The 25,647-nt window shown below is 42.7% G+C and overlaps 1 protein-coding gene across 2 annotated transcripts in view; it reads right to left on the bottom strand.

Moving 5' to 3' along the window:
- Positions 1–22,576, bottom strand: part of FHL3 (four and a half LIM domains 3) — a 68,006-nt gene extending 45,430 nt beyond the window's left edge. The window contains exons 1-2 of one of the 2 annotated variants that reach the window (XM_075604753.1): positions 22,376–22,576; positions 17,195–17,299 (exon numbers count right to left, since the gene is read on the bottom strand). In XM_075604753.1, the coding sequence (XP_075460868.1) occupies positions 17,195–17,197 (3 nt within the window). In that variant the 5' untranslated portion in view covers positions 17,198–17,299; positions 22,376–22,576. The remainder of the gene's footprint in view (positions 1–17,194; positions 17,300–22,375) is intronic. The other variant, XM_075604754.1, reaches the window with a different exon arrangement.
- Between the last annotated feature and the right edge of the window lie 3,071 nt (positions 22,577–25,647).

Raw genomic sequence — 25,647 nt, 5'->3', positions numbered from 1 at the left:
GGGGTTATGAGCGACTGCTACATTGTGACATGTAACATGTGAAACTGGAAGCCAGTCAGCGTCTTCTCACAAAACAAAAGGTGAGAAAGCAGGATAATTACAGAGGTACCACCCTGTCTGGATCTGGGGTGTCACTTCTCTGTAGCTATTCAGGAAACTCACACAGCTTTCTAACCCTCAGATTCCTCAAGCTCTATTATGGGTTCACGGTCATTAAATCCCATTGAATTGAATTAGTTAATGCCCATTCAGATGTGTTAACCCATAGCAGGGATTGCTGGAAACACCCACATTTTCTGAACCTCTCTATCATGACCATATAAGAGGCACATCGGTCTAGTCCAGAGAGCACTTACTTGTGTGATAATTGATTTCATTTTGTAATACTATTTATGGCTAATATCAGATGTCAACAATAGCCTTTAATGCTCTGCACCGAGAGATGTGTTGCATAGCTTTCTGTCAGAGAAAGGGTTAATACGCTGCATATCCAAGTGAGCTTTGGCAAGTGGTATGCAAGTAAAAACAGAGGCAGTCAATTTCAGCTCTCTCCTATGAAGTCACTGCGAAAACCCGTCATTACAAATTGGGGAACAAGACACAGTAAGAGGAAATAAAAGCTTCTTGTGAGAGAGGGCTGCACTTAGTGGTGTATGAATCACTGACAGGCCAGGGATTATTTATGGCAGGTGGTGTTAGCCTATTCCCCTTGTAAATGCCACATAGGCAGCACAGCTGTGTAGCGGGGAGGCTGCAGGAGAGATGTGGCTGTGCTTTGGGACTGAGTGTATCATAGAGCAGAGGAGTGGGAAACTCCTGCAGTTCTGTCTGTGAGAGAGAGAGAGAGAGAGAGATGCAGGAAGAAACATACAGAGAGCAGGACAATGTGCACAGGCCCACCACATCAATACACTGCACTGAAATAAACAGGATATCTTCTCTAGCACAGGGCTTCATAGCATACTGTGCATGAGCCACAGGAAGAGAGAGATAATATGCAGGTAGGAAGAGCGAGAGAAGACATGCAGAGGGGGGAGAGAGACGCAGAGAGAAGACACACAGAGGGGGAGAGACATATTGAAAGAAGACCCCAAGGAAACATGAGAAAAAGAGAGAAAGGGTGTATTTTATCAAGTGATGACATAAATAGTGGGGTGTGGGTGGAATTGACCAAGAGCCGATATGGGGTATACGATGCGGGGTATCCAACATAACTGTTATTAAATTCTAGCTGAAGCTGTACATGTTCGTAAGGATGAACCCAGTGACATCATTGATTACATGTCTAGTGCCAGACAGAGCACAGACGCCCTTACACCCAAAGACATGGCATATTTTTACAGTACAGCTGGCATTTCTAAGCATAATGCCACCGCTTTATGCACTTGGCCAAGATTATCTATATTCACATGAATAAAAATAAAAATGACGGAAAACACTTTGTGGGAAGCTAAAAACAGCCCAAAACGTTTATCCGCCCTGAAAATACACATGCTGCACGTTGTAGGAGGATGGAACATCAGTGCACATGTCAGGGCCACCACACTCTTTTTTGGCTTCATGGTCTGAGTGAGACCTTTTCGTTAGCAGAGCGCCATCGGACATTTGCTTGATGTACATGGAATGGGGCGCTCCACTTCCAGTTCCATCGGTCGACTGTCTGTTGGAGCAATAATCCTATTGCTCCTATTTTTGCAGAAATGAAAAAAATACGAGGCGCAATGTTCCAAAAATTCTTTGTATCCTCTAGACAATTGTAGTTATCTCCCTGCTGCTCCCATTCTCCCGTGATCAGCGGGGTCACTTAGAAACATGTGAAACAAAAAAAAAGGGCGCAAAGAAGAAAACAAAACACAAAATGAATACCAATAAGTCACATTTATAAAAAGCAAATATAATACTCATAACATTAAAAAATGATTTAAAAAATCACATAAATCTAAACATCTGTTTTGCAGCAAAACCATAGAGGACAGAAGGTCCTGCAAAAAACAAGGCCACTCTAACTCAAAACGTCCCAGATTGTATTAAAGGACTAAGCATCATCACAGATAGCAAGTGCAGTCACCTTAGCTTTGAGTTAATGTCCTCATGGAAGTGTGGAAGTGCCGGGAGCGGATAAAAAGTAGCTCCGTCTAATCTCCGTCGTCTCGGTATCACGCTGCGTGCTGACTTCACCTCCACGCGTTTCGAGCACCAATAGCGCTTCATCAGGGGGTGGTCTTAAGGGTCCTGAGGCGGGGTTTAAATACCAGAAGCCTAATACCTTCCTGCCTATCAGAACAGCATCAGGTTTGCAATACCAAGCCAGCCAATCAGCGCATTGCCATAGGGCTACAATGCGAACATACAAAACAATAACAAGCTGTATAAAAGCAAGTGAATCTGCAGATCTATATCAACCAAAACAAATAGCTGATAAATTGTGTTGGTGGATCATAGAAATGCAAACAACAAGTTAAAACAGATATGCTCACTCAAAAATGGCATAAAACATAAAACGCAACACAAGACATAAATATAAAAAACAAACATATCTAAAGCTATAATAGCTAATACATAAGCATGTGTATAAAATGAATAAATAATAATAAATGGGTGTGAACCATGAATATGCATATTGAAAGCAACCATGGATATAATGTATACTATGCTAATAAATACGTTAATTCAAAGCTAAGGTGACTGCACTTGCTATCTGCGATGATGCTTATTCCTTTAAAGCTGCAGTTCAGTCAATATCCTGCATGTGTGTTTTTTTTAATAAATCAGTTCTGTAGTAAGAAAAAATACTTTTAGCATTTTCTGTTTTTAAAAAAACAACTTTGAAAGACCAATTTTCTTGTGTTCTATTTTAACAAGCATTTGCTAAGGCACTGCCCCTTCATGTCCTGTCACAAGCCCTGGCACACCCCTTTGTCAGCCCTGCCCTCCCTCTTGCACATATCAGTGCAGGAGTGCTCATGAATATTCATGAGCTTCCACTGACGGACTGAAGCAGAATATAAACAGATCCCTTCACTAATTATGTCACCAAATTTCGACGATCAATACATGGAGAACGAATTGACCTGCAGCTATACAATTCTTTAGATAATTAGAGATTGCCCACATGAAACTATTGAAGTAAAAAAATAAATAAAATAATTTAAAAAAAAGACTGAACTGCAGCTTTAATACAATCTGGGACGTTTTGAGTTAGAGTGGCCTTGTTTTTTGCAGGACCTTGTTTTTGCTGTAAAACGGATGTTTAGATTTATGTGATTTTTTAATCTTATGAGCATTATATGTGCTCTTTATAAATGTGACTTATTGTTATTCATTTTGTGTTTTGTTTTCTTCTTTGCGCCTCTTTTTTTGCAGGCTGTGTTTCTTGAAGTTTTGCACAGTCCCACTAATTTTCGAAGGCACTGCAATCTCTGATTATTACAGTCCAAAGTCATTGGGACCATGCTCTGGACCATTGTGCTGGAGGATTGTAATATCTGGCTGCAGTTTAGGTTTTGCCACCATGGCTAAACCCTGATGAAGCACATACACCAGCAGCTCCATTCAAACCACAAACCTCAGACAGTTTCTACTTTCCCAGCATCAAAGCATTTTTGCCGGGTGAGGTAATGTGCCTTCAGCTGCCTGAATATCCGTCTAGCGCACTCCTGAGAAATGGGACGCTGCATTGCTCAGCGAACACACAACCTGGTGAATGCTCAGCGCACACACAACCTGGTGAACGCTGAAAGGGAAATTGTAAAGTGACATTCATTCTGGCCCGTGAGCTATGTATTTTACAGGTGCAACTCATAATGCTTTTTTACAATGTATATTTCCATGAGCCATCTTTAATGGTTTTTACATTTTCTTTTGGGATATTTCGATAGAGGACGCCAGCCTGAACCCCAGTGAATTGTATTCTGTGTTATCAATGGTTCCTTATCCTGGGGGTGTTTTTGTAAGAAAAAAAGGTAGCAGAATCCTAAGCAAAAACATGAACCTAGATCTACACTACAATAAATAATTCCGTTTTAAATAAAGAAATGTGGTAGAAAAGGCATTTTTACCCTCTCTTCCAGTTACTGTTCCAGTCCGATTCCTAACAGTTTTATAAGCACTGGATGGAGTTTATTGTTGATCCTTAAAAGAAAAGTTGCCATGGCTGCCGGATTTTCCCAGAATAGTCCTGTTTTAAAATAGTCAGGGCTGTGTGGGCTAGTAAAGCATGATATGTTTAAGGGGTAAAGCTTGGCGGTATAACCATTTTCAAATAATTTTTGTAAATGTTGAATTGTTTCACCTACCATCCTACATACATATCCCATAAATATCAATGGGATTACCCTCTTACACACATCGGATGAAGATGCAATGTCATATAACCTAAACAAAATTATATACACACAAATGCACATATACGGTATATTTATTTACATCTTGAACGTTCATCCTGCAGCCCCTTCCTGAACTACCCCAGACCTTTCTAAATAAAAGAAAGCACCTCGGAAAATCCGTGCCGCCTGGGATAGAACAACATGGCAGATTGAATCAAATGAAGGTTTCATTGCAGTCTGATTATGTCACTGCCATCACTTGGGAAGGAGAGTCAATATACAGCCAGGACAAGCAGAGGATTCCTGGAGAGGAAACAGCAGCCACAGTCTCCCTGATTTAGCGGGTAATCTTAATAGAGATATAGATATACAGTATATAAAAAAAAAAATTTAAACCCTGTAAGGTAGAACTTGTAATTGGCCGTTCTTTAAGGCAGTGATTCCCAAACTTTTTTGTTTGGAAGAACCCTTGAAGTATTTCATAACATTTCTGGGAACCTCTATCTGGATGACATGTTCAACAGGGATAAATCACAAAATAGACATATAAAGCAGTAGGGTTAATAAATAATAATTAACTCATACTTTTGAATAAACAATATGTATATATTTAGTGATGAGTTTGGTTTAATATAATTGTTTTTTTTATAAAGTCGTTAACAAAAAAACATAATAATAACTAATATGCAGGGCCTCTCTGTGCCTCCTGATGACGTAACTTCCGGCTTCTCCTGGCTACGGGGACAACGCTGTGCCACAATCACCTTCCTACGTGTTAAAACCTTAATTATATTTTTTTTACTCAATTACTTGCAAGCTTTTTCAAATTCTACCGCAGGCCTGCACAACTTGTGAAGTGAGAAGGGCCGAACTGCTCCAAGGAAAACAGATTTGGGCCGCACAGGTAAAATCATCATATATATCCCCCAGCACCCCTCATCATCATTATCCTCATATACCCACCCCCAGCACCCATCATCATCATCCTCATATACCGGCCCCCAGCAGCCCTCATCATCATCCTCATATTGTGAGGAATCCGCTCCTGGGTTTGGCTGGAACCCATCCTTCAGGAGCTTGGCAGGTTCCAGGCAAACTTTTCCCTGCTTCTGCAATCACCTGCCTCCTGTGCAGCTCTGGCCTGATTGGCCTCTTGTGCTATTTAGATACTGCCCCGCCCTCAGGAAGTTGCTGGACATAGACTTTGCAATCCTTGTTACAAGCTACTGTGCTTGTCACAGGCTCTCTGTTTGGCCTGCTAGGCCCTCTTGTGCCTTGTCTCCTGCTCCTAGCCCCCTGCTTCCCAAGGCCTTCTTGCATAGTAGCCCCAACGGTGCTTTCCTTGTTCCTGGCAGACTTCGCTGCGCTGAAGCACCTATTCTGATTCCCCAGTGTTTCCTGTGGCGTGTCTGCACCCCTGGTTCCTGTGGCCTTCCCTTCTCTGTTCCTGTTCCCTCCTTCCAGACACCCTGCCATGCTGAAGCGGCTTCACTGAACTTTTCCTTCCTTCCCGTGCTGAAGCGTTGGATTCCCAGCACTGTGGCTGCTGTTCCTGATACCTCCAAGTGGGGATTGTTACTGTTCCCAGGGACCTTCCAGTGGTCTCCACCACTCTCGGCTGTACCCGGCTAGGAGGTGCTGTTCTGTGCTGAACCACTGGATTCACAGTTCCTGTTCCCTCATCCCTGAAGTCCTGCTGTCTTTGCTGAAGCAGCTTCGTTGTATTCCCTGATGATGACCTCGGCTTGTATCCTCGACCACCTCTCCTGTGCCGCTTGCCTTAACCCCTGCCTGGATAACGTTAACCCTGCTTTCTCCAATTCTGACCCGGCTATGTTTGGCTATGGACTGCGCAACCCCGATCCGGCTTCGTGGTCTAAGGTCGGTGTTTTCATAACCCCACCTCAGCCCCACGGCCCGGTCCCGGTTTGTGGCGAGCACGATCGTGACACATATACCCACCCCGAGCACCCTATATCATCCTCATATACCCACCCACAGCACCCATTATCATCCTCCTCGCATATCCACCCCCAGCCCCCTTCATCATCCTCATCTACCCACCCCCTGCATCTCACATCACCCACCGCCCCTGTATCATATCACTCCCCCGTATCTCATATCACTCCCCCCCCACTGTATCTTACATCTCCCCCCCCCCCATATACCTACCTGCAGCGGCACAGGCAGGAGGCGGCGGGGGGGCACGTGCGGTGGCGGCGAGCTAACTACAGAGCATGCAGGACTGCACGCACGCGCTCGCTATAGCTAGCAGTAGGCACCGGAAGTGCAGCATGGCTAGAGCGCGCTCCTGCAGTCCTGTGAGCGAGCTCTGGGGGGGGGGGGGCGGGGGGGAATGGGGAGAGCCAGCTGCGGGCTGCACAGTGAGTGCGGGCGACTCGGCGGAACCCCTGGGACTGCTCGAACCCTGGTTGGGAATCACTGCTTTAAGGTGATTTGTTTAATTCAAAGTGGAATTAGGCTGAAATTGCACCATTCGTCCATAAACGTCAACACGATCAGCCTCTTCAAAAGTAAGAATCCTTACTCATTAGATTATGAATAGGTTTAACTGCCTAAATATAGCACAGGCAGACAATGCTATACATTTGCTTTCAATTCAAGCCAAGAATATCCACCCATGGAAAGGAATTCCCTCCAGTCAAAAGGAAGACATGGAGACCAGAAGGAAAGCCTGCAAAACCCCACAGAGATCAGGACATACATATCGTACAAGGAAACGCAAACAGTGTTGATGTTGTAAAGGAGACAAACAATGACATGGAATGATTAACTCCTATAGGGCCATTAAGGGTTCCAGGCTAAAGTCTATAAATGAATAGTAAATAGCTGATTATATGTGACACGTTAGAACATAAATAAATAGTATTAAAAAAAATAATAATAAAAAGAATATACACAACGCTTTACATTGTAAAATATACAGGTCCAACGGACCACTAGCCCACAAAGCTTACAATCTACATTTCTGGTTGCCGAGGCACCGTGATTTTGTCTAATATTACACTAATAAGTCGTTTAAAAATAAATGTGACACCCATTTAAATCTGTATTGTTACTGGGCGTGTGTGTCAAGGAGGGCGGTGTGTTTTACAGGCAAATGTGGGATTACTAGGCAGCTTTCCACTGCATTTAGAATTTAATTTCGCCTAATCTATGTCATCTTAATCCCAGAGAAGAAAATGATTGTGTTAGCAAATATATTTTGCCTAATACAGTATGTCTCTGGTACTTCTGTAGTGTCCTACTAATCTGCACACACCCAAAAAGAAGGGAAGACAATGCACAGAGAGAGCCATATTTCTTACATGTTCACACAACTCATTTCTACATTGATAATTCCCTGACTGTTCTGTAGTACTGTATTTGGTTGCCATCCAAATACGATTTTAGATTTGACCTCCACTCCTGTGCAGGGGGAAAATACTACAAAAATGAAGTAATGAATGAGAGAAACCTATATACCCCATCATCATTGTGAATACAGAAGGGAGTAATTAGTGCCTTTGAAGTGGGTAACCTGGTTTGAATCATGGGGTCACTTTCCCCCCCTTTCTTCTCCCCGTGCACCAGAATTAGATTGAAAGTTCCACAGGGCAGCCATGTAGCACTATATACAACATGGCCGACAGAATCAGAAGTTTTAAATGCCTGTCTGATGATGTCACTGCCCTCACTTGGGAAGGAGTGCTGGCCCATCTAACACTCGGGATGGGGTTAACAGTGGCTAAATGGCAGGCACACAAACCAATATGAAGCAAATCAGATACTGATATAAGATAAATATTAATATTATGTTGACAATTGGGACAGGAGCCAGAGATTTCTCAGAGAGGCCTGAGGTCATTGTCCTTGTGGCGATAACTATCCCCCTTCCACCTGCTGTCTCGTGTTATTTTAGGAAGTCCCTGTCTACAGACATGCAGCTATCATTCCCCCAGCCTGTTGCAAACAGGATACACCTGGCACACTTCAATCAGTCCCTGTGTCCAGATGCAGCACACAAACAATAAAAGAACTGCATTAAAGTGGCAATACCCCACCAAGTTATGTATGAATGTCGGGGGTCCACAGATTAGCTCCGCCCCCCCCCCCTGGTTTGTAAATAAACTGGGTAAATAAAAAACAGCAAACATTTGGAGTTGAGGATTTAAGGGCTGCAGGTAGCTTTGTTCTGCTCACACATTTGTATAATGTTGCACACAAATAATGTTATCTGTCACTTTCCTGTTTGTGATCATTTGTTGCCAATGTTCCCAGCAGTTTGAGCTGCAAACTGTAACAATAAATACTGTTACCTTAGTAATATAAGGATACATTGTAGCTGCTGAGTTACACTGACTGAAGGATTGATTGAAACTGGAGGGCAGCCATTTGTTGAACCCTGGGAAGCAGAATCTTGGCTGATCGACCATGGGCTAACTATTTGATCAGCAGCTTAGGTAATTAGTTTTTGATAAAGGGAATCAAAGGCTGGATATATTAAAACAAAATGATATTTTTAAAGTGCCGCTTGGACTGCCTTTTTAAGTATTTTCCTAATTGAACAATAGGTGTCATTGAATGGACTCTTAGCCAGGTTCACTGGAACACGCCTTCTGTGTATAAAGCCCTTGCAGATGAATAGCAGCAGGCACACACGCCTGTACGGATCATGTCTATGCTTAATATTTCTCCCACAAACTCAGCCATTATACTGGGAGTCATCACAAAACATTGTCCTTGTGTCACTTTCGGTCCTGTAACAATTAACCGTAATGCAACAGTTAATCCAATCCCCCCACCAATCACACAACAAATGATGATACCGGGGCTGTCTTATAGTCTCTTAAAGCAGGAGCCCCACCCCCCGTGATGTCTATACGAGTGGTAACCTTTACATTGCACCGGGCTCTGGGGGGAGACTAATATTAATAAAGCAAACACATGCACAAGAAAATCTCTTTAATATTGCCCAGGCCGCTTCATTAACTTCAGTTTGTTGCGCTGTACACACTGCTAGTGATGACCATTATATGCAGGAGAATCTAAAGAGTTAACTGTGCATCAATGACAGGGAGTTTCAAGGGGTGACCCCAGAAATATCTTTCAGTAGTTATTACAATCACTGTTAGGCTGAGTCCATGATGACCCCCGCCGTGCGGAGGCGCGCTGAAGTTGAGGGAAAGCGGGTGCTTTCCCTGGCCTTAGTTCGCGCACCGTCGGGGGGCGTGTCGGGGGGCAGGCCAGTGACGTCACGGAGCTGGTTCGCCCTCATTGGGTGAACCACTCACGTAACCGGCCCAGCGCTCCCGTGAGCGCCAAAACGAAAAAAATGTAAGTGCTACGCCTCCGCGAGCCGCTGCTAAAGCCGCTCTCACTGCGGCTGCAGGGGCTCACTGACACGCGTCAGCGCGCCTCAGCACGGGTCAGCGCCTAAACGCTGACCATGGACCCAGCCTTAGAGACAGAGTAATGTAATGTTAAAGCCAGAATTTAATGTATTACAGTTTAGTAACGTTGGACCCGTCCATAATCTGAGGTTAGTAACATAATAATGTTGCACAATTTGAGCCATAACAGTAATGTCATGTTCTACCCATATTGTAATATCAAAGCCTAATCTTATTATAATGAGAGAGCCAGACTGTGATGTTCCTATCGCACTGCAATTTAATGTTACAGTTCTACTGTAGTATCAAAGACACACTAAAAGATAATGGTGGAACCATTGCCTAATGTAATGTTACAGGCAGAGTGTAAGGTAATATAGCCAGATTGTAATGTGAACTATATAGTGTTATGTGAGAGCCTTAACAGTAATGTAATACTACAGCCCTATTGTGACAGTGTCATAGACTGCAGGGGTGAGCAAACTTTTTATGCCGAGCCCCCCTTTTCATCCATGAGATTTCTCGGGCCCCCCCTGCCTGATGTAATCAAAATCACATGACCAGCGCACGTGAGCTGGTTCAGCCAATGAGGGTGAACCAGCTTTGTGACGCGTCCGCCACGCGTCTAGAATCTCCTGCAGCCAAGTTCACAAATCGCTTGGGCTGCAGGCGTGCGCGCGCAGGCAGTCTACTAGTATTGGATCATTGTTTCATTTATTGTTTGCTGGCATCTGGTAATATGTTTTTTTCTCATGCACAAAGGCAATCCATTTGAGGGGGCATTCATCCACCTCTTTGCTACATCCCTTCCCTCTCCCGCCCCCCCCCCCCTTTTTTCCCCCCTCCCTTTTTTCCTTGTCCCATTTGCTTTCCCCAGTGTCAGCCACTCGCACAATGTAAGTAGGAAAGGTTGCCAAACACTGACATTCATGTAACATTATAACCATAGTGTAACATTACAGATATAGTGTCATGTTATAACTACATTTTAATGTGAGCGTTATACTGTTAGAGCCATAACAATAATGTAACACACCAGCCATACTGTAATGTCACCAGCCATACTATAATGTCACCAGCCATACTGTAATGTCACAGCCATACTATAATGTCACAGCTATACTATAATGTCACAGCTATACTGTAATGTCACCAGCCATACTGTAATGTCACCAGCCATACTGTAATGTCCCAGCCATACTGTAATGTCACAGCTATACTGTAATGTCACAGTTATACTATAATGTCACAGTTATACTATAATGTCTCAGCCATACTATAATGTCTAGCTATACTATAATGTCAAAGCCATACTATAATGTCATAGCTATACTATAATGTCATAGCTATACTATAATGTCACAGCCATACTGTAATGTCAGTTATACTATGTCATAGCCATACTGTAATGTCACAGCTATACTATAATGTCATAGCGATACTATAATGTCATAGCTATACTGTAATGTCATGTTCGTGGCATCCAGTAATGTAATTATACAGTCAGCAAACAATGACTATGTGCCCCTAGGTGTCCTGTCTTTAGCTGTGTTGCCTTATTTTGGTGAATATTGCACAGTAAGTGAGGGGGCATCTGTTAGAGCCATCAGCCTGGGACAGTTCTACACCTCTGTTAAACTTTGTACATCTGAGCAGGGTCTCTATTTTCATCAACAATAAAGGCTTTAAAGGGGCAGTTCAATGTAATGGGTCCAAAAAAAAACAAAAACATACAAGTGTAATCAGCTTCCTTAGAATCAAATGACCCTTAAAGTAACCGTTTTACTTGTTTGCGGTTTGTGGAAATTGAAGTTCTGCTGGTTTCAAGCATATCAGCTTCTTCTGTTAACCTGTTTGACAAATGAGGACATCTTAATGACTTTGCAAACAAATACAAGAGCAAAGCTAACAACTTACCTGGGCTTCTAGGACTAGAAAAAAGATGCTCAATAAAGATGGTAAAGAAACATCCAAAACGTTTGTTTGCCACAGAAAATGTTCAAAGTGAAAATGTGTGTTTTAAAGTAGGGTAAGTGGATCTGTAGAACATTGCGTTGCAGGTCCCCTAGCAGAGAAGGGGGTAAGTACATATCATCCCATGTGGGGTAGAATTGTTTAATGCTTGGGGGTGTGGGGCACACACGAGACAGTAATCTGTTCTCATATCAGCCCCGGGCTACTTTCTCATCCTTGTCCCATAAAATAAAATATTGTATATCCCAAGCATTTCATGTCCTATAACTCGGAGGAGATGTTCTACCAGCAAATAGAAGGACTATAATACAGAGTCATTACTCGCAGCACATATTAAACCCTCCATTGCAGAAGAAGACATTTTTGTCCCACCGCCTTGCCGCAACTAAGTATCCTCCGCCGTTTAGCTACAAAGGGACCCTTCGCCACAGCCGCTCCACCGCTGGACACTTCTCCAAGGTAAGTTAATTTAAGGGTTCATTTAGCGGTTAGGATAGGGTGTTAATGATGGGGGTTTTAGGGTAGGGAATTAAGATAAGCAGTTAGGGGTGAGTTTTTTTAGGATAGGGGATTAGGATACGGGGTTTAAGGGAAAGGGGTTAAGCGTTTTATGGTAAGGGATTAGGGTAAAGTGTTAAGGTTTTTACGGTTGGGGGTAGCGTTACTATTAGCGGTTAAGATTTGGGGGGTTTAGGGTATGTGGTAAGGTTAGCTTGGCAAACTTAACAGTGAAGCTGGCGGCGGCGAGAGGTCCCTACGGCGAGGCGAGTAGCGACTAAACGCCGTTGGAAATTTGGTCAGAGAGCTCTGCAGTGCATTACTTTGCAGTGGGTTCCTGGCTCCTTCTCCCAGTGAAGGGTTAAAATCAGACACCAGCACTATGCACTTCATGAGAGAGGGCAGCCTGACCGCAGACAAACAAATGAAGTGGTAAGTGGGGGCCGAAATGTATTTTTTTTGGGGGGGGGGGGCACCCTTGTAGGCGCAATCATGTATATAGCCAAAATGGGAACTCAATGAACATAGCAGGGAGTCCCAAAAAAAATGTCCATAAATAATGTCCGTAAATAGTAATGTCTGGATTTTTCTATCTACCTGGTGAGTTGACTGGTGCTTATTGCTGGAATATGCTGTTCAACCAATCTTTCATTCATTTGCAATCATGTATATATACTGTTTCCCGGTTAAAACGATATACTGTATATAGATTAAATATTTGTGAGACTCAATGATAAATGTATCTATATGGAAAACGAATAAATATTATAAACATAGGAGTTATGAAAGAGACATGAAAAAATGGTTTATAATGTGTAGGTCTGCAGCTCTGAATATCTATTCCTTCTTGGGCTTAGAAGATGGATCTGGCGATGCTGACAGGAAGGTATGTGGCCCCTGACATTACAGCTAAAAATAGATCTTGGTGTGGGTTATTTTTCACATGTGAGATACCTCATGCTGAGCCCGGCTCTGAAGGGGGGCCCCCAGAACCCTCTCCCAAATCAGCTGTCTCTGGATAAAATATGGGAAGGCCCGGACTGTATTCAAAACCCATTAGTCAAACCCAGGTGGCTTGTAAATAACTCTTTCACAAAGGAATCTTGAGCAGACATGAAAGGACAAAGTATCCAGAGAGATTAGCAGGCAGCTCCCCCCTCCTCCCCCTCACCCAGACCTGTTACTCTCAATGGAATGACAAGTCTACAAATATAACCATGTTGTACAGTTTAAAAGGTGAACAATACAAATAGTTTCTCATGAACATTAAGGTTCAATATGACAAAGTTACGTAAGATCCTGGTGAGTAGGTCAGGAGACCTTTTTGGCCTGATGAGGATGCCTGTAAGAATGGAAATGTTGGCTCAATAAAATGCCAATGGTTTGATGCACGGTAGCTGATTTGCACCATATTGGTTAGTGTGTCTGACTGTTACCCCTTGGGTGTCAGAAGGGCCAGCAAACACATTGCACTGTTGAATAATATTGCTACATGGCTGGGTGCTTTCCCCCAACTGCAAGGCGTGGGACTGCACCTTTTTTTTCCAGGGGAACTGCTCTGATTAGGTCTAAAGGAGTTCAAGCAATTAACTACAACTCGACAAACAAAACAATGACAAACAAAACTAATGTGTGACAAAGCATTAGGAGAGACATGTGAACACATGAAAAGCAAATAGCACTTCACCTCTTGCCAGCCCCTCCAGCAATGGTCCGGTTTCAGGTGAGTCAGTACAAATTAGAAGGCACTCCAGGGCTTTTGCATACACTTCAGGGAGCCTTTTACAGCTTGTCCAAGTCACAAACACTTCAGATTGTAAACACTGATGACAAGGAGCATGAGAAGTGTCTCACCACTTAACTACAGTACCTGATCCTTGCTCTCATAAAAGACTTGTGTAACATCTCCCAGTCACTGCCCAGGCATGTCTGCTTTCTGTTCCACCTGGCTTCACACGTTTGGGATCCCCTTTAGGCATTCACCCCAGGGTTTCTTATATGGGGTAGCGTGGCTCATTACTGGGGGGGGAGGGGGGTAATATGACTAATGAACATGGTCCCAGTGGGATGGCAGCTGTTGGGAATCAGTAAGTAGCCCCTATCCTACTGTTTCATATATATCTGTAACACCTTCTCATGTACTGTGGCTGCATATCCTACTAACCGTATTGTTATTGCTATTATCATTTATTTATAATGCGTCAACATATTCCGTAGCGCAGTACAATAGGGTAGGAGGGGAAAAACCATTAACATACGTTGTTACAGTAGGTAAAGACGGCTCTGCGCCAAGGAGCTTACAATCTATCAGGAAGGGTAAGTAGAACCATAGGGTACAGGGGGGACTGTATGTAATGTTTTCACAATTGCAGAGGTTTGCGAATTTCATTCCAGCATCAGCTACTTAAACTCATTGACTTGTGAATGGCTTTCTCACCCTTTCCCCCAGTTACCATGCTACATTTGGGTAATAACCCTATTTATATCCCCTCTTCCACGTGCCTATGAAGATCAGAAAGGCAAAAAATGGGTTACTAGGATTCCACCTCAGAGGTGGCTGCCTGACAATATAACTGTAAATAGCTTTGGAACTGTTAGGCGCTACAGAAAAAAACGTGGAATGATGGTAGTGCGCGCACTCAAACAAAGATGATTAAGACCGTGTGCCTGATTCTTCTTCTTCGCTACAGAAAAAACAACATATATCGATCACATTAAATAGGTAAAGAAGAGTGGGCAGCCGTGTCGGTCCTTTCTTCCATGTGGTAAAACATTGAAAGCTATCCGAGGCAGAGGTTTCCTTGCTGATTTTGTTTATTGCACTTATTGTATTATAGTTGCCTGTATTGTCTCTTTTGTAAAGTGGGCACTATATAAATAAAGATATACATACATAAAAGTTGGGTACCCTGAGAGGTTTGAAAACTTGTAACATATCAACCACTTGTTGGTCCAATAAAGGGTATCCTTACCACCAACTCCCTCTCCCTCCTATATAAGAATAATAGGCTTAGAAAATCAACAGCCGAGATCGTTTTTATGGGTATGCAGCAAGAACATAAGCTTGTAAAGATATAAGTGAAGTTGCTGACCTTTGACCCCGGTGTAAGTGGCGTGCAAATAAAGCTTTTGTAAGAACATTAAGCAATCAGTGAAAGTATTTGCCCAATCACTAGGTCTTGGGTCAGACACGAATTCCTTGTTTACGAGAGCTGCCATTTGGTAGCTTCACTCCGGTTCTGAGCAGAGAGATGCGTAAAGAGAAAATAAAGAAATCTGCACACCTTCGTTATCCAAAGAGTACGGACGTTGAAGGCACCAGGTTTCCAGCTGGAAATCTTTGCTAAATCCTGAAGGCAGGGCCTCTGCTAACAACACATTGCAGGCCAATCTTACCTCTCTTAACACAATTTAACCTTCTGTACCGGTAATCATATATTATCTGGAACTGCCCATGACACGTCTGTAAACTGAATGTTCAGTTATTTTAACTGTGTATTTGGCATCATAACTCCGTGCCCAGGACCTGCTTGAAAACAAGCAATAACTCTCAATGTATTACTTCCTGGTAAACATTTTATAAAGAAATAAAAATATAAATAAAGTTACTTAGGAATGCAAAGAATAATAGAAGCTCATAGAATGGACCTAGGCTTCATTAAAGATGTTATCCCACCAAGGAGGCTATATTGGAGTTGCAATAGCATGGAAGCAACTCCAGTGTTCAGCTACTCCTCTGCCTTGTTTGTAGATCTGTGTAGTAGTGTGGCATATTCCTAACAGGGGCTGCACCTTTAAAGCAGCAACCCCACAGATTGTCTCCTTTATCGTACCTGCACCAGGGGGGGTGACCTATTGTCTCCTGGCAGCCCCGGGTTAACTTTGAATGTATTTTCGTTTCTTGGAATTAACTACAAGTATGGATGGGGTGTGTCGCCTAGAGAAAGTAGCAATGGTATGTCCCAATAAGGTTGCAACTTTCTGTTGAAGCAAACCTGGCACTGCAGCCATTCACATTCCTGGGGTCTTGGGTTTACCGGGGTGTCCCCAGAGGTTGGGGAACCACAGATCAAAAAGTTGGGAAAGAGCAGGTGAGACTGCTGCTTTAATAATGGATGGTGACAGTGACAGGTCAGGGGAACATGATACAGTATATCCTTTTCACAGCTTTGGGGCCCTGTGCACATGACACTCGGACACAATATGTAACTGATACTGTAGCAGGAAAGGGTCGGACCGCTCCACTGTATAACTTGGATTATTTCAAAACAGGTTCATCATGTTACCGCAGATGTGTCTTCACATCTCTCGGAATTACCTATTTCTGAGATACAGAGCCCAGACAAACTACTTCCCAGGGACTAATTGAAACAGTGGCCTGTAATTGTCATAACCACCACAAACAGATTATTATTTTTTTGTTTTGAAGAGCAATATATCTTTTCCCCATTTGTACGGTTCTGCTTAAGGAACAAGGCTTCATCATATTATGAAAATGCATTTTGGAAACGATTGCTTCTTTAATTAGGTAGAATACAATCCATTTGATTTTAAAGCAGCAGTCCATGCTGATGGCAATTTATTTTGTTTTTTTAACTCACTTTGCGATTAAATCTTTTGCCCTTTCCACCGCATTTTTTAACTTCTAAAATCTGATGCTTTGTTCAGGAGATATAAGCGTTACTAAACAATATTAAGTGTCCGGGAAGTTAAAATGGAGCTCTCCCCAGAACCCAGTGTAGTCTAAAGGTTCCCATGGTAACCTCAGAAGCTGGAGATGAAGATGATTGTTAAACACTAAAAGAGCAGGATGACATGCTCAGCCTACAAAATACTAACGTTACATGCGTTAAAATCACATACCCCTCTCTGGGGATTGCTGCTTTAAGCTTTACTGAATGCAGATGTAGCATTCCAGCTTGTAATTCAGGCACAATAATAATATTAAAGCTATGACTTTCAGTAATTCACCCGCTGGGAAGGAGTATGAGCCCCCACACTCACCATATCTCAACTAGACAGAAGTGTTTGTCTCAGGCCCCGAGGACACTCTCCCAGGCTAGAGGAGATTCTAGCATAGAAACGGAATTCCCTGCGCTGCACAAAGAACTGCAACGGAGACCAAAAACAATAATGATGTGGAGGTCATACTCAGGGTGCTGTCAAATACACAAAATACAACATTAACACAGCACACAGATGGAGAAAAAACATACAAACACATTGTGGCATATTACTGTACTAATGTTTCACCTGAAATTGCAGTCACTCCTAACAGGGAATCTATTTCATATTTTGTGAAGCTGTCTTCTCCTTGTCAGGGACGGTTTTTAGCCCTAGTTATTTAAATGATAGTTACATTGTCCCCAGCAAATTACAAATATCATGGTGTAACAGCTTTGTATGCAAAGAAGTCCAGGCTTGCAATGACAGCAGCGTGTAACAGTATAAAAGCATGTGTGCAGTGGTGTAACTCGTGTTGAACCACCCTCACCCCCCAAGCAGTCACAGAGGCCCCGCACTCTTCCCCACAGCAATTAAACGGAATGCCTCTGTACCAGAGCATCCCTCCTCCATCGTCGTTGCAGGGTCATGTGATGCAGCGTCATCATGGCGACACATTGCCATGACAATGCGCTGACATGTGATACCGCGACGTTGCCCTGGGCCCCTTGCAGCGTAATTACGCCACTGCATGGGTGGGTCTGTAAGTATGTATATACCAGTATATAAGCATGTGTGGGTCTGCATGGGTCTATATAACAGTATATAAGCATGGGTGGGTCTGTAAGTATGTATATACCAGTATATAAGCATGTGTGGGTCTGCATGGGTCTATATAACAGTATATAAGCATGTGTGTATCTATGTCACAATATATAACCATATGTGTGCCTATGTGTATCTTTGTACATGAGTGAGTGTGCATGAGCAAACCTGTGTGTATCATATATCAATGTGCCTGTTTAGACTGTCATGTTCAACAGTGTTTTTTTGTATATTTATTTATAAAATGTTTTAATACATTGACAGTCACCACTCATTTTCAAGTCTGTCCTGGGCACAGTTATGAGTTTTTGTGTTAGGGACCATCTTAAAATATTCTGCTTACAAAATATTTACGCCACCTGACTCCCCTCTATAACCTGCTTTTCTTCAGTACATAGTTTGGTTGCAAACATATACACACACACATACACACAAAATGTTGGCATTTGTTGAACTTAAACATAAATGTGCCGACAACAACTTTTGTTATTTGTTTTATAAAGATAAAGAGTACATTTATGGAGTGCGTATCACTGGGACAGCGTATCACATATCTTATAGCTTTCTCAGAAATGGGTCCAAGCTTACTCTATTTCCGTGTCTGGGTATCAGAGACTATAATTGTGCATTTCTATTAAACCATTACAAGAAGAAGGGGCAGTGAGAATTGACATGTACGCCACAGAATTGAAGGCCACATCTGCAGATCCCTGATTAAATTGGGTAGTCTACCACTGAAGTAGCAGGTGACCTTGTGACATGTGAGTGGCAAGACCAAAGACAAATGAGGGGGATGTGGAAGCCAGTACAGGACATGACTGCATAAACAGCCCCTCTGAAGGAAATGGTCCAATATAGAAGATAATGAAAGTCACTGTGTCTTCCTCCAAACAGGGTCACCGTCAGCTATAATCCACTTCCTCGCTGCGCAGTAATCTCTATTGACCCGTCAAAAAAATCCTTAAGAAAAAGGCAGTATGGAAGGCCATGCAACAGCTGGAGGTCAACACTGACAAAGCAACTGTTGTACAGGAAGAGTTTGTATGTGATGGCAGAAGTGTGCGGGTACTAAGGGTATAGAGTACCACTACTTCCCTAAATGGATTTTTTTTAGCTTGGGGTAGATCTTAGGCCTTTGAAGATGTCCATTGAGAAAGTAAGGACAGTTACCATGAAAGCTAATCCGCGTGGAAGCGTCCCCTTAACCCTTCAGCACTGGTGGGGTTAAATATGGGAGTACATGCAGAATCTAGTCTACAGACCATCAGTGGGTTAAGTGGCCCTAATACCAAGAAAGAATGTGTACCTATGTAATGAGTGAGATTTGGCTTTTATAAACGCGACTTGACAGACCTACATAACCCAGATGTGTTGAATCATAGTCCCAGTCTGGCCCATACTCCCCATGGTGCATGTGCTGCCTGCGTTCGCTCCATTGCATGTGGATTCGAGCTAAAGATAGCCAGCTGCACACTTGCTTCCTGTTACAATCGATTTCCTGCCCATACCAGCTCTGTACCTCTCAGATTCTACCAGACAGAACATTTTAGGGGATTTTAGGTAGGAAACACAACATTGAGGCTTCTTTATGGAAGTGCAAATATATGAAATATCGGGAAAACCAGTCCGCATATTTGTAATCTGGGGCTATATTTGTATAATGTTCTCGATATTAATAATTAAATAGTGGTGATCAGTAGCTATGTATTTTGTTGATTAAAATAGGAAGGTATTAATTCTTTTTAATCAGTGGTAAGAGTGGCTTAAATGTACAGGATTTTAAGAAAAAAATTGCATTTCTTAAACATAGCTTAGACCTGATTTTAGAAAGCTTTTCAAGTATATTTCTTCTATAAAAAAATGAAATGAAGCGTGTCTCTTTTAGAGCAGCGATATGAATTTCCCCCTTTTTGTGTTCTCCCCCCCCCCTCTTATTTTTATATATAATGCATGTGACAATGTATAAGTCTACATTCTTACCTAAGCTGGCTAATCGTTTGGTGCTCCTGTTATAAATCTGTCAAAATCCTGACTGTGTGCCTAACATAATGGCCACCTTTCAGTTTCAATCATTCAGTCAGTGTAACTCAGCAACTACAATGTATCCTTATATTGCTAAGGTAACACGATCTATTGTTACAGTTTACAGCTCAAACCACTGGGAACATTGGCAACACATGATCACAAACGGAAAGTGTTGCAAAGATCTTGCACTGCTGGGGAGGTGGGCTAAAACCTGCTACAGAAATCAAAGGATGCTTTAACTCATTAAAAATGGCATTAAAATGGAATTTTAAAAAACCCCATAAGATTTCACTAGGAGGACTTGTACATTTGTCAATACAAAAGTAGCGGTTCTCTGGATTTGTAGATAAGACAAAGTGGTGATAGTCCATGTCACCTGGTGTCATCACACTTCGACCACTATACGTAAATACAAACCAGGAGTATGACATACGATGCGCCTTCTGTGAAATTAATGGAGTCATCCCAGACGGATCTGTCTAAACTTGTCAGTAATGAAGGCCCAGGCAAAGAAATCATTAACGTGCGTGTTTTGGCGGCGGGCTTGTGGATTCATCTGCAATGAGATGAGTCCCTTTAAGGATGAGCAGAGCTCCCCCTGGGGACAGTTTCTCTAATCACTGTACAGGTCCAACCACAAATTCTGCTTCACTCACCTTTTGCATTGGGAAACGCATTGCGAGCCCCTCTGGCAGCAGAGGGTTAAACAAGAGGTTCCGCTTAGATTCCACAACACGGCTAGAATGTAGTGATTGGTGCTGCTCTGTGCGCAATGCTTAAGGCTGCGGCCATGCTATCGCTGAGTGTTCGGTGCTTGCCAGGTTTCGTTTCTGCAATTTAAATTGTCCCATCCCAGCTCACGCGGAGGGCGCTCTCGTGCGCGGGCACGCACGCTCTCCCAAGCTTGGCACTTGGGGAGACAAAAAAAAAGAGAGTTTGAAGCGCGCTCAACAAGCCCCCAATGCCCCCCGCTCCTGCTTGCAAAATAGACAGGACACCCAGCGCTCATGCTTGGAGAGATGGTGACGTCACCGCTCTCAAGCATGAGCGCGATCAGCGCCAGCGTGGCCGCAAAGGAGCATGGGGCGTTTCGTGAAGGGCAGATCATTCAGACGCGATCACTTGACTGATCTAATATCTTATATACAGAAGTGGCAATTACTAGCAGCTAAAGAAATGCAGCCTATATTAATAATAGCAATACCCCAAGAACATGGCCATTTAACAACTCAGCCAGTTGGGAAATGAATGCCAAAAAATGCCCTGTTCTTTGGGGCATTATCACCAACTGGGAGACATTGCCAGTGTTGAGGGCTACTGTTACCCACCACAGGGTCAGCAACACAACTTAGGGCTCGTATCCCTGTATTGTATACGGAATTCCCTGTAGTTTGCATTGTCAATGTGTTTCTATTGTACTGGACAGCACACGTCAAGCACTATCTGAGATATCCAAATGAATTAACCCTCTGTAAACAGGACAGCCTCTCCCTAAATCCGTTGCTTTCCCCCATGTTATCTTTAGATGGTAAATATGGTGCAGCACCCAAAGCAAACTATCCGAGAAAGATAATGATATACGAAAGCGAAGGGGTATCATGGGATATCATTAAATGCGGATGAGATGCCAAATAGCAAGAAAACATTTACAGACACAAGACAGCACAATGAACTTGTATGTATTTACGCCCTTAGATTGTAAGCTCACATGCCTAGAGAAGACATCATCAAGTGTATCATCATATCTGACATTGCATCTGTAATCTTACTGTATGTGCATATTATTTGTAACTCAGCCTTGTCCTGCGCTGCTGAATATGTTGGTGTCTTACAATGAGTGTGTTAACTGTGGACTGCAGACTGCAACTACCAAATGCAATGCAAGACTAATGAGTGTTTTTATAGAAAAGCACTAAGTATTATTTACACCCTTGCGCCAGTGAGAACTTGCTAAGCCAAGCAAAAATGTTGAAGGACTTGCACCAAAGGAATTCACAGATAAGAGAATGCAGTATGTGACATTTATTTGCAATAAGACTTGGAGTCAAGAAAGTAGAGCACCAATGTTAGTATTAATTACTAACAATATTCATGTCATTGATGTATTTAATATGAAACACATATGACCCATTTGGAACGACTACTCGCCTGAGAATACATTATTTCAATATACATTATGTAAAATTGTTTTCTATTAGTACATTATTGAGTTTACTTACACATAAAAGACTGATGCTTGGAAATAAAGAATAAGGACTTTAAGAAATTAAGCACAGTAAAATGCATTCATTCTGCTTTCCCATGCATATAAAGAATGGAATAATACATATTTTTGTAACCAACAATTCCCATTCTCCTGCTGCATTAGGGTTGGGACAATGTGTGACTTACCTTCTCTTTGCCCTGCTTTGATCCTAGGGTTAATTCTCAAGACACAGCAGCTTCTCCTTGGCGTGAAAGGGATCAGATGGAGCTGAATGAAGCCAGACACACAGCATGTACTACATACAGCAGCTAACTGGATGAGCTCTGCAGGGAGAGTGTGTCTCAGGCACAATTGTGAAATGATCAGAAGGCATCCAATTACTCATAGAGGAAGTGACTGAGTCACAGGAGGACTAGCCCTGACTCCTAAGGTATGGCTCATTAGCATACACAAGCCACACCCACTCTGAGCGAAAGGGACAGGGCCACTTGAAGGGTCAATGGCGAGATTATTACCTTGGTCATAAATCTCTGAACTGTATTGTTAAAGGCACATTGAGGGTCGTTTCAAAATCTCTCGGCTGCAAACTGGGGCAAAATAAAAACTGTATCGGATGGGGAAACGTTCCCATTGACAACAATGGGGGTTTCTTGATTTTAATAAATTAACCCCAAAAATGACACAAAGGCAGATTGTGTAGGGGTTTCTGACCAAGTTCTACAGACTGTGAGATCACATTATTATGAAAGCAACCTCTGGAACATCTGGTTCTCAAGAGGACAGTTTTGAAAAATTATTTAAAATACTTACATCTGTTTGTTTTAGAAAGGTGACAATCTCCTATAGTTAAAACATTAAACACTTCGTGGCTACTACACATAATGTAGGGTTTAAACCCTCCGAAGAGACTTCAGAGAATTATAAGGGAAAAATAATTTTTAACCTCTTTGTGGCTTTTCACTTGTTCTTGCATTTTTAACATCACGGCTACTGGTTGACATTACTACAGTGAAACCTTCAAAAGGAAGGTAAAATTATGTCAAATAGAATATTTTTTGATTACCGTAATATATATATATATCCTTATCTCAGTTTTAACACCCTTCCAGTGCCTGGAATTCTTTATTCTTCCTTTTTTTTTGTCTTTTCCAATCCCTGTCTAAGTTGTGGAAACCTTTGTATATCAGTATTGCTCGACCTGAAGAAGAGAGGAAAACTCTTGAAAGCTTGTCCTATAACATAAATTGTTAGTCCAAAAAAAAAAGGTATCACCTAATACTGAAGAACTCATTTATATTATCGCAACTGGACTAACACGGCTATTTCCATTACATATATATACATACACACACACACACACACACACACACACACAACCGGGGGAAAGCGAGTGCAAAAAATAGCACAAGGTTTTTCACAGACCAGGTATCTCGCTAAAAGCAACTGGAATTGTTCCTTTGATAAATCTGGTGCTATTCTTGCGTACTGTCTCTGTTATGAAATAGATGATATACTTGCATCTACATGGGTGAAAGAATATAAAATAGCTGGAGCTTTGATTACCTGTAAACTGGAGATAGAGTTCGAGTGATATACTCATGATAGTGATCTACTCTTGAGTGGTATTGCCATTGAGGGCATTAAGTTGGATGTTTAAATCCCCTGATAAAAGATATGGGAAATGTGTGTCGTACCCATGGCTGTCAGAATTATTCTATGTTGTATTGCACAGGTTACTTTATGATGAGCGGCACAAATCTTTGTATGGTTTTTTAAATAGATTTTTAATGGTATTATTTTGTATTTTTCTTTATGTAACGCAAACATAGTGCCCTACAGAGATTATTTATAAAAGACATGATATGGGACAATAATAATGATACGTGCATACTACATACACATAAACATTGGGGGGAAAGGAGTACCCATCCAAAAGAGCTTGCAATTTAACTGATGTGTTGGGAGAAATGCAGACAAAAGGAGTAGATGGCAGAGAGAATATTATTAGGCAAGGTCAACAAGTGCATACACAGTGGGTCATGTGGTCATGTAACAACACTATGGAAATTCTTCCTTGTAAATGCGACTCTTCCGGTGGGCTTGACGATGGGGACAGAGGAAGCTTGGCAGATACTGAGGGGGAAAGGGTTCCTGGGGTAGGGTGCAGCATGAGAGAGATTTGAGGTGGGCCAGAGCAGTGGAGACACAGTGAGAAGACAGCGAGGGGAGTAGAGAGAGTGGAACTGTTACCCATGTACTCTGTAAACATTATTCCCTACCCCCTGTTATTCATGCCTTGGCAATACTAAAATGTGTTTCTGTAATGCCAATAAAACTGATTTGATTTGATTTGGATGAGAGAGAGCCGAGATATAAGGAGGGGCAGAGGAGTGAAAAGCCCTGAAGGAGAGGTGGAGAGTTAGAATTTAATGAAGTGATGCTGTTCTTCTGTTGCTGACTCTTGGACTGTGGCGTTCAACCATAGTGTCTGAGCTTATAGTTTACCAAGTACTGTTATATGCTGCCCTCTATTGCTTATGTCTATTGTCCAAAAAGAGTTTTCTCAAACACCAAAAACAGATACGAGAAATATGCACTGTGCTGAAGCATGAGTGCTGAAGGAACAATGTTACACGTAAAAATACAAAATGAAACACTCGTATGATTTCGTGACTCTCATGGCCTAAAGACATAAAGATAAACATCAGCAGGGGCGGAGGGCCGAACTTGTCACTGGTGGGCCCCCAGTGCAGGGAAACAAAAGCCCCCTCCCCCACTCTTCTCTTCCCCTGGGCCCTACCTGTGGGGTGGTGCCATTCTGTGCTGCCGGGTCGGAGGGAGCCCGCCCAGGTGGAGATTGTGAAAGTTGGGGCTGACTTCCAGTGGGACCTAACATCCGTGTTTGGAGCACCTGTGTGTGCTCCCATCGCCTCAGCATCTGGGTAAGGCTGCGCTTATAGTACTGGCGACGCGCGTCAAAACATGCATTGCCGCCGTCGTTTGCGCTTATAGTAAGCGCGACGCGACGGCTTGGTCGTGATCGCTGGAAGTCATCTCAATTTGATTTTTCCAGTGACCGTCGCGTCGCCAGCACTATAATGTGGCCTAAGCCGCTCCACAATTAGGGCCCCGGGGGGGGGGGGGGTGGAAGGGTGAAGAGAGAGGGTTCACTGTACAAATCCCTGAATGCTGTTCCGGTGGGCATTGGGAGGATGGTCCCCTAATATTCAGCCTCAGCTGCACCTATGGTAGTTCCACCACTGATAGTATACCGTAAGAGAAACACTCCTCGCTCAGCTAGGTAATTATCCAAAAGAGTAGTAGATATGTAGCAGTTAATGGTGCAAAAACAGGAATGGTAATATAGACCACTCTGGTCTGGTTACTCTGGTTACCTCTAGTCAATAAAGATATTCTAGTCGGTGACATTAAGCAGCTAGACCAGATACTACCATCC

The sequence above is a fragment of the Ascaphus truei genome, chromosome 6 (assembly GCF_040206685.1).
Source record: "Ascaphus truei isolate aAscTru1 chromosome 6, aAscTru1.hap1, whole genome shotgun sequence".
Classification (NCBI taxonomy): Eukaryota; Metazoa; Chordata; class Amphibia; order Anura; family Ascaphidae; genus Ascaphus; species Ascaphus truei.
This window is presented reverse-complemented; position numbering and strand designations above follow the sequence as displayed.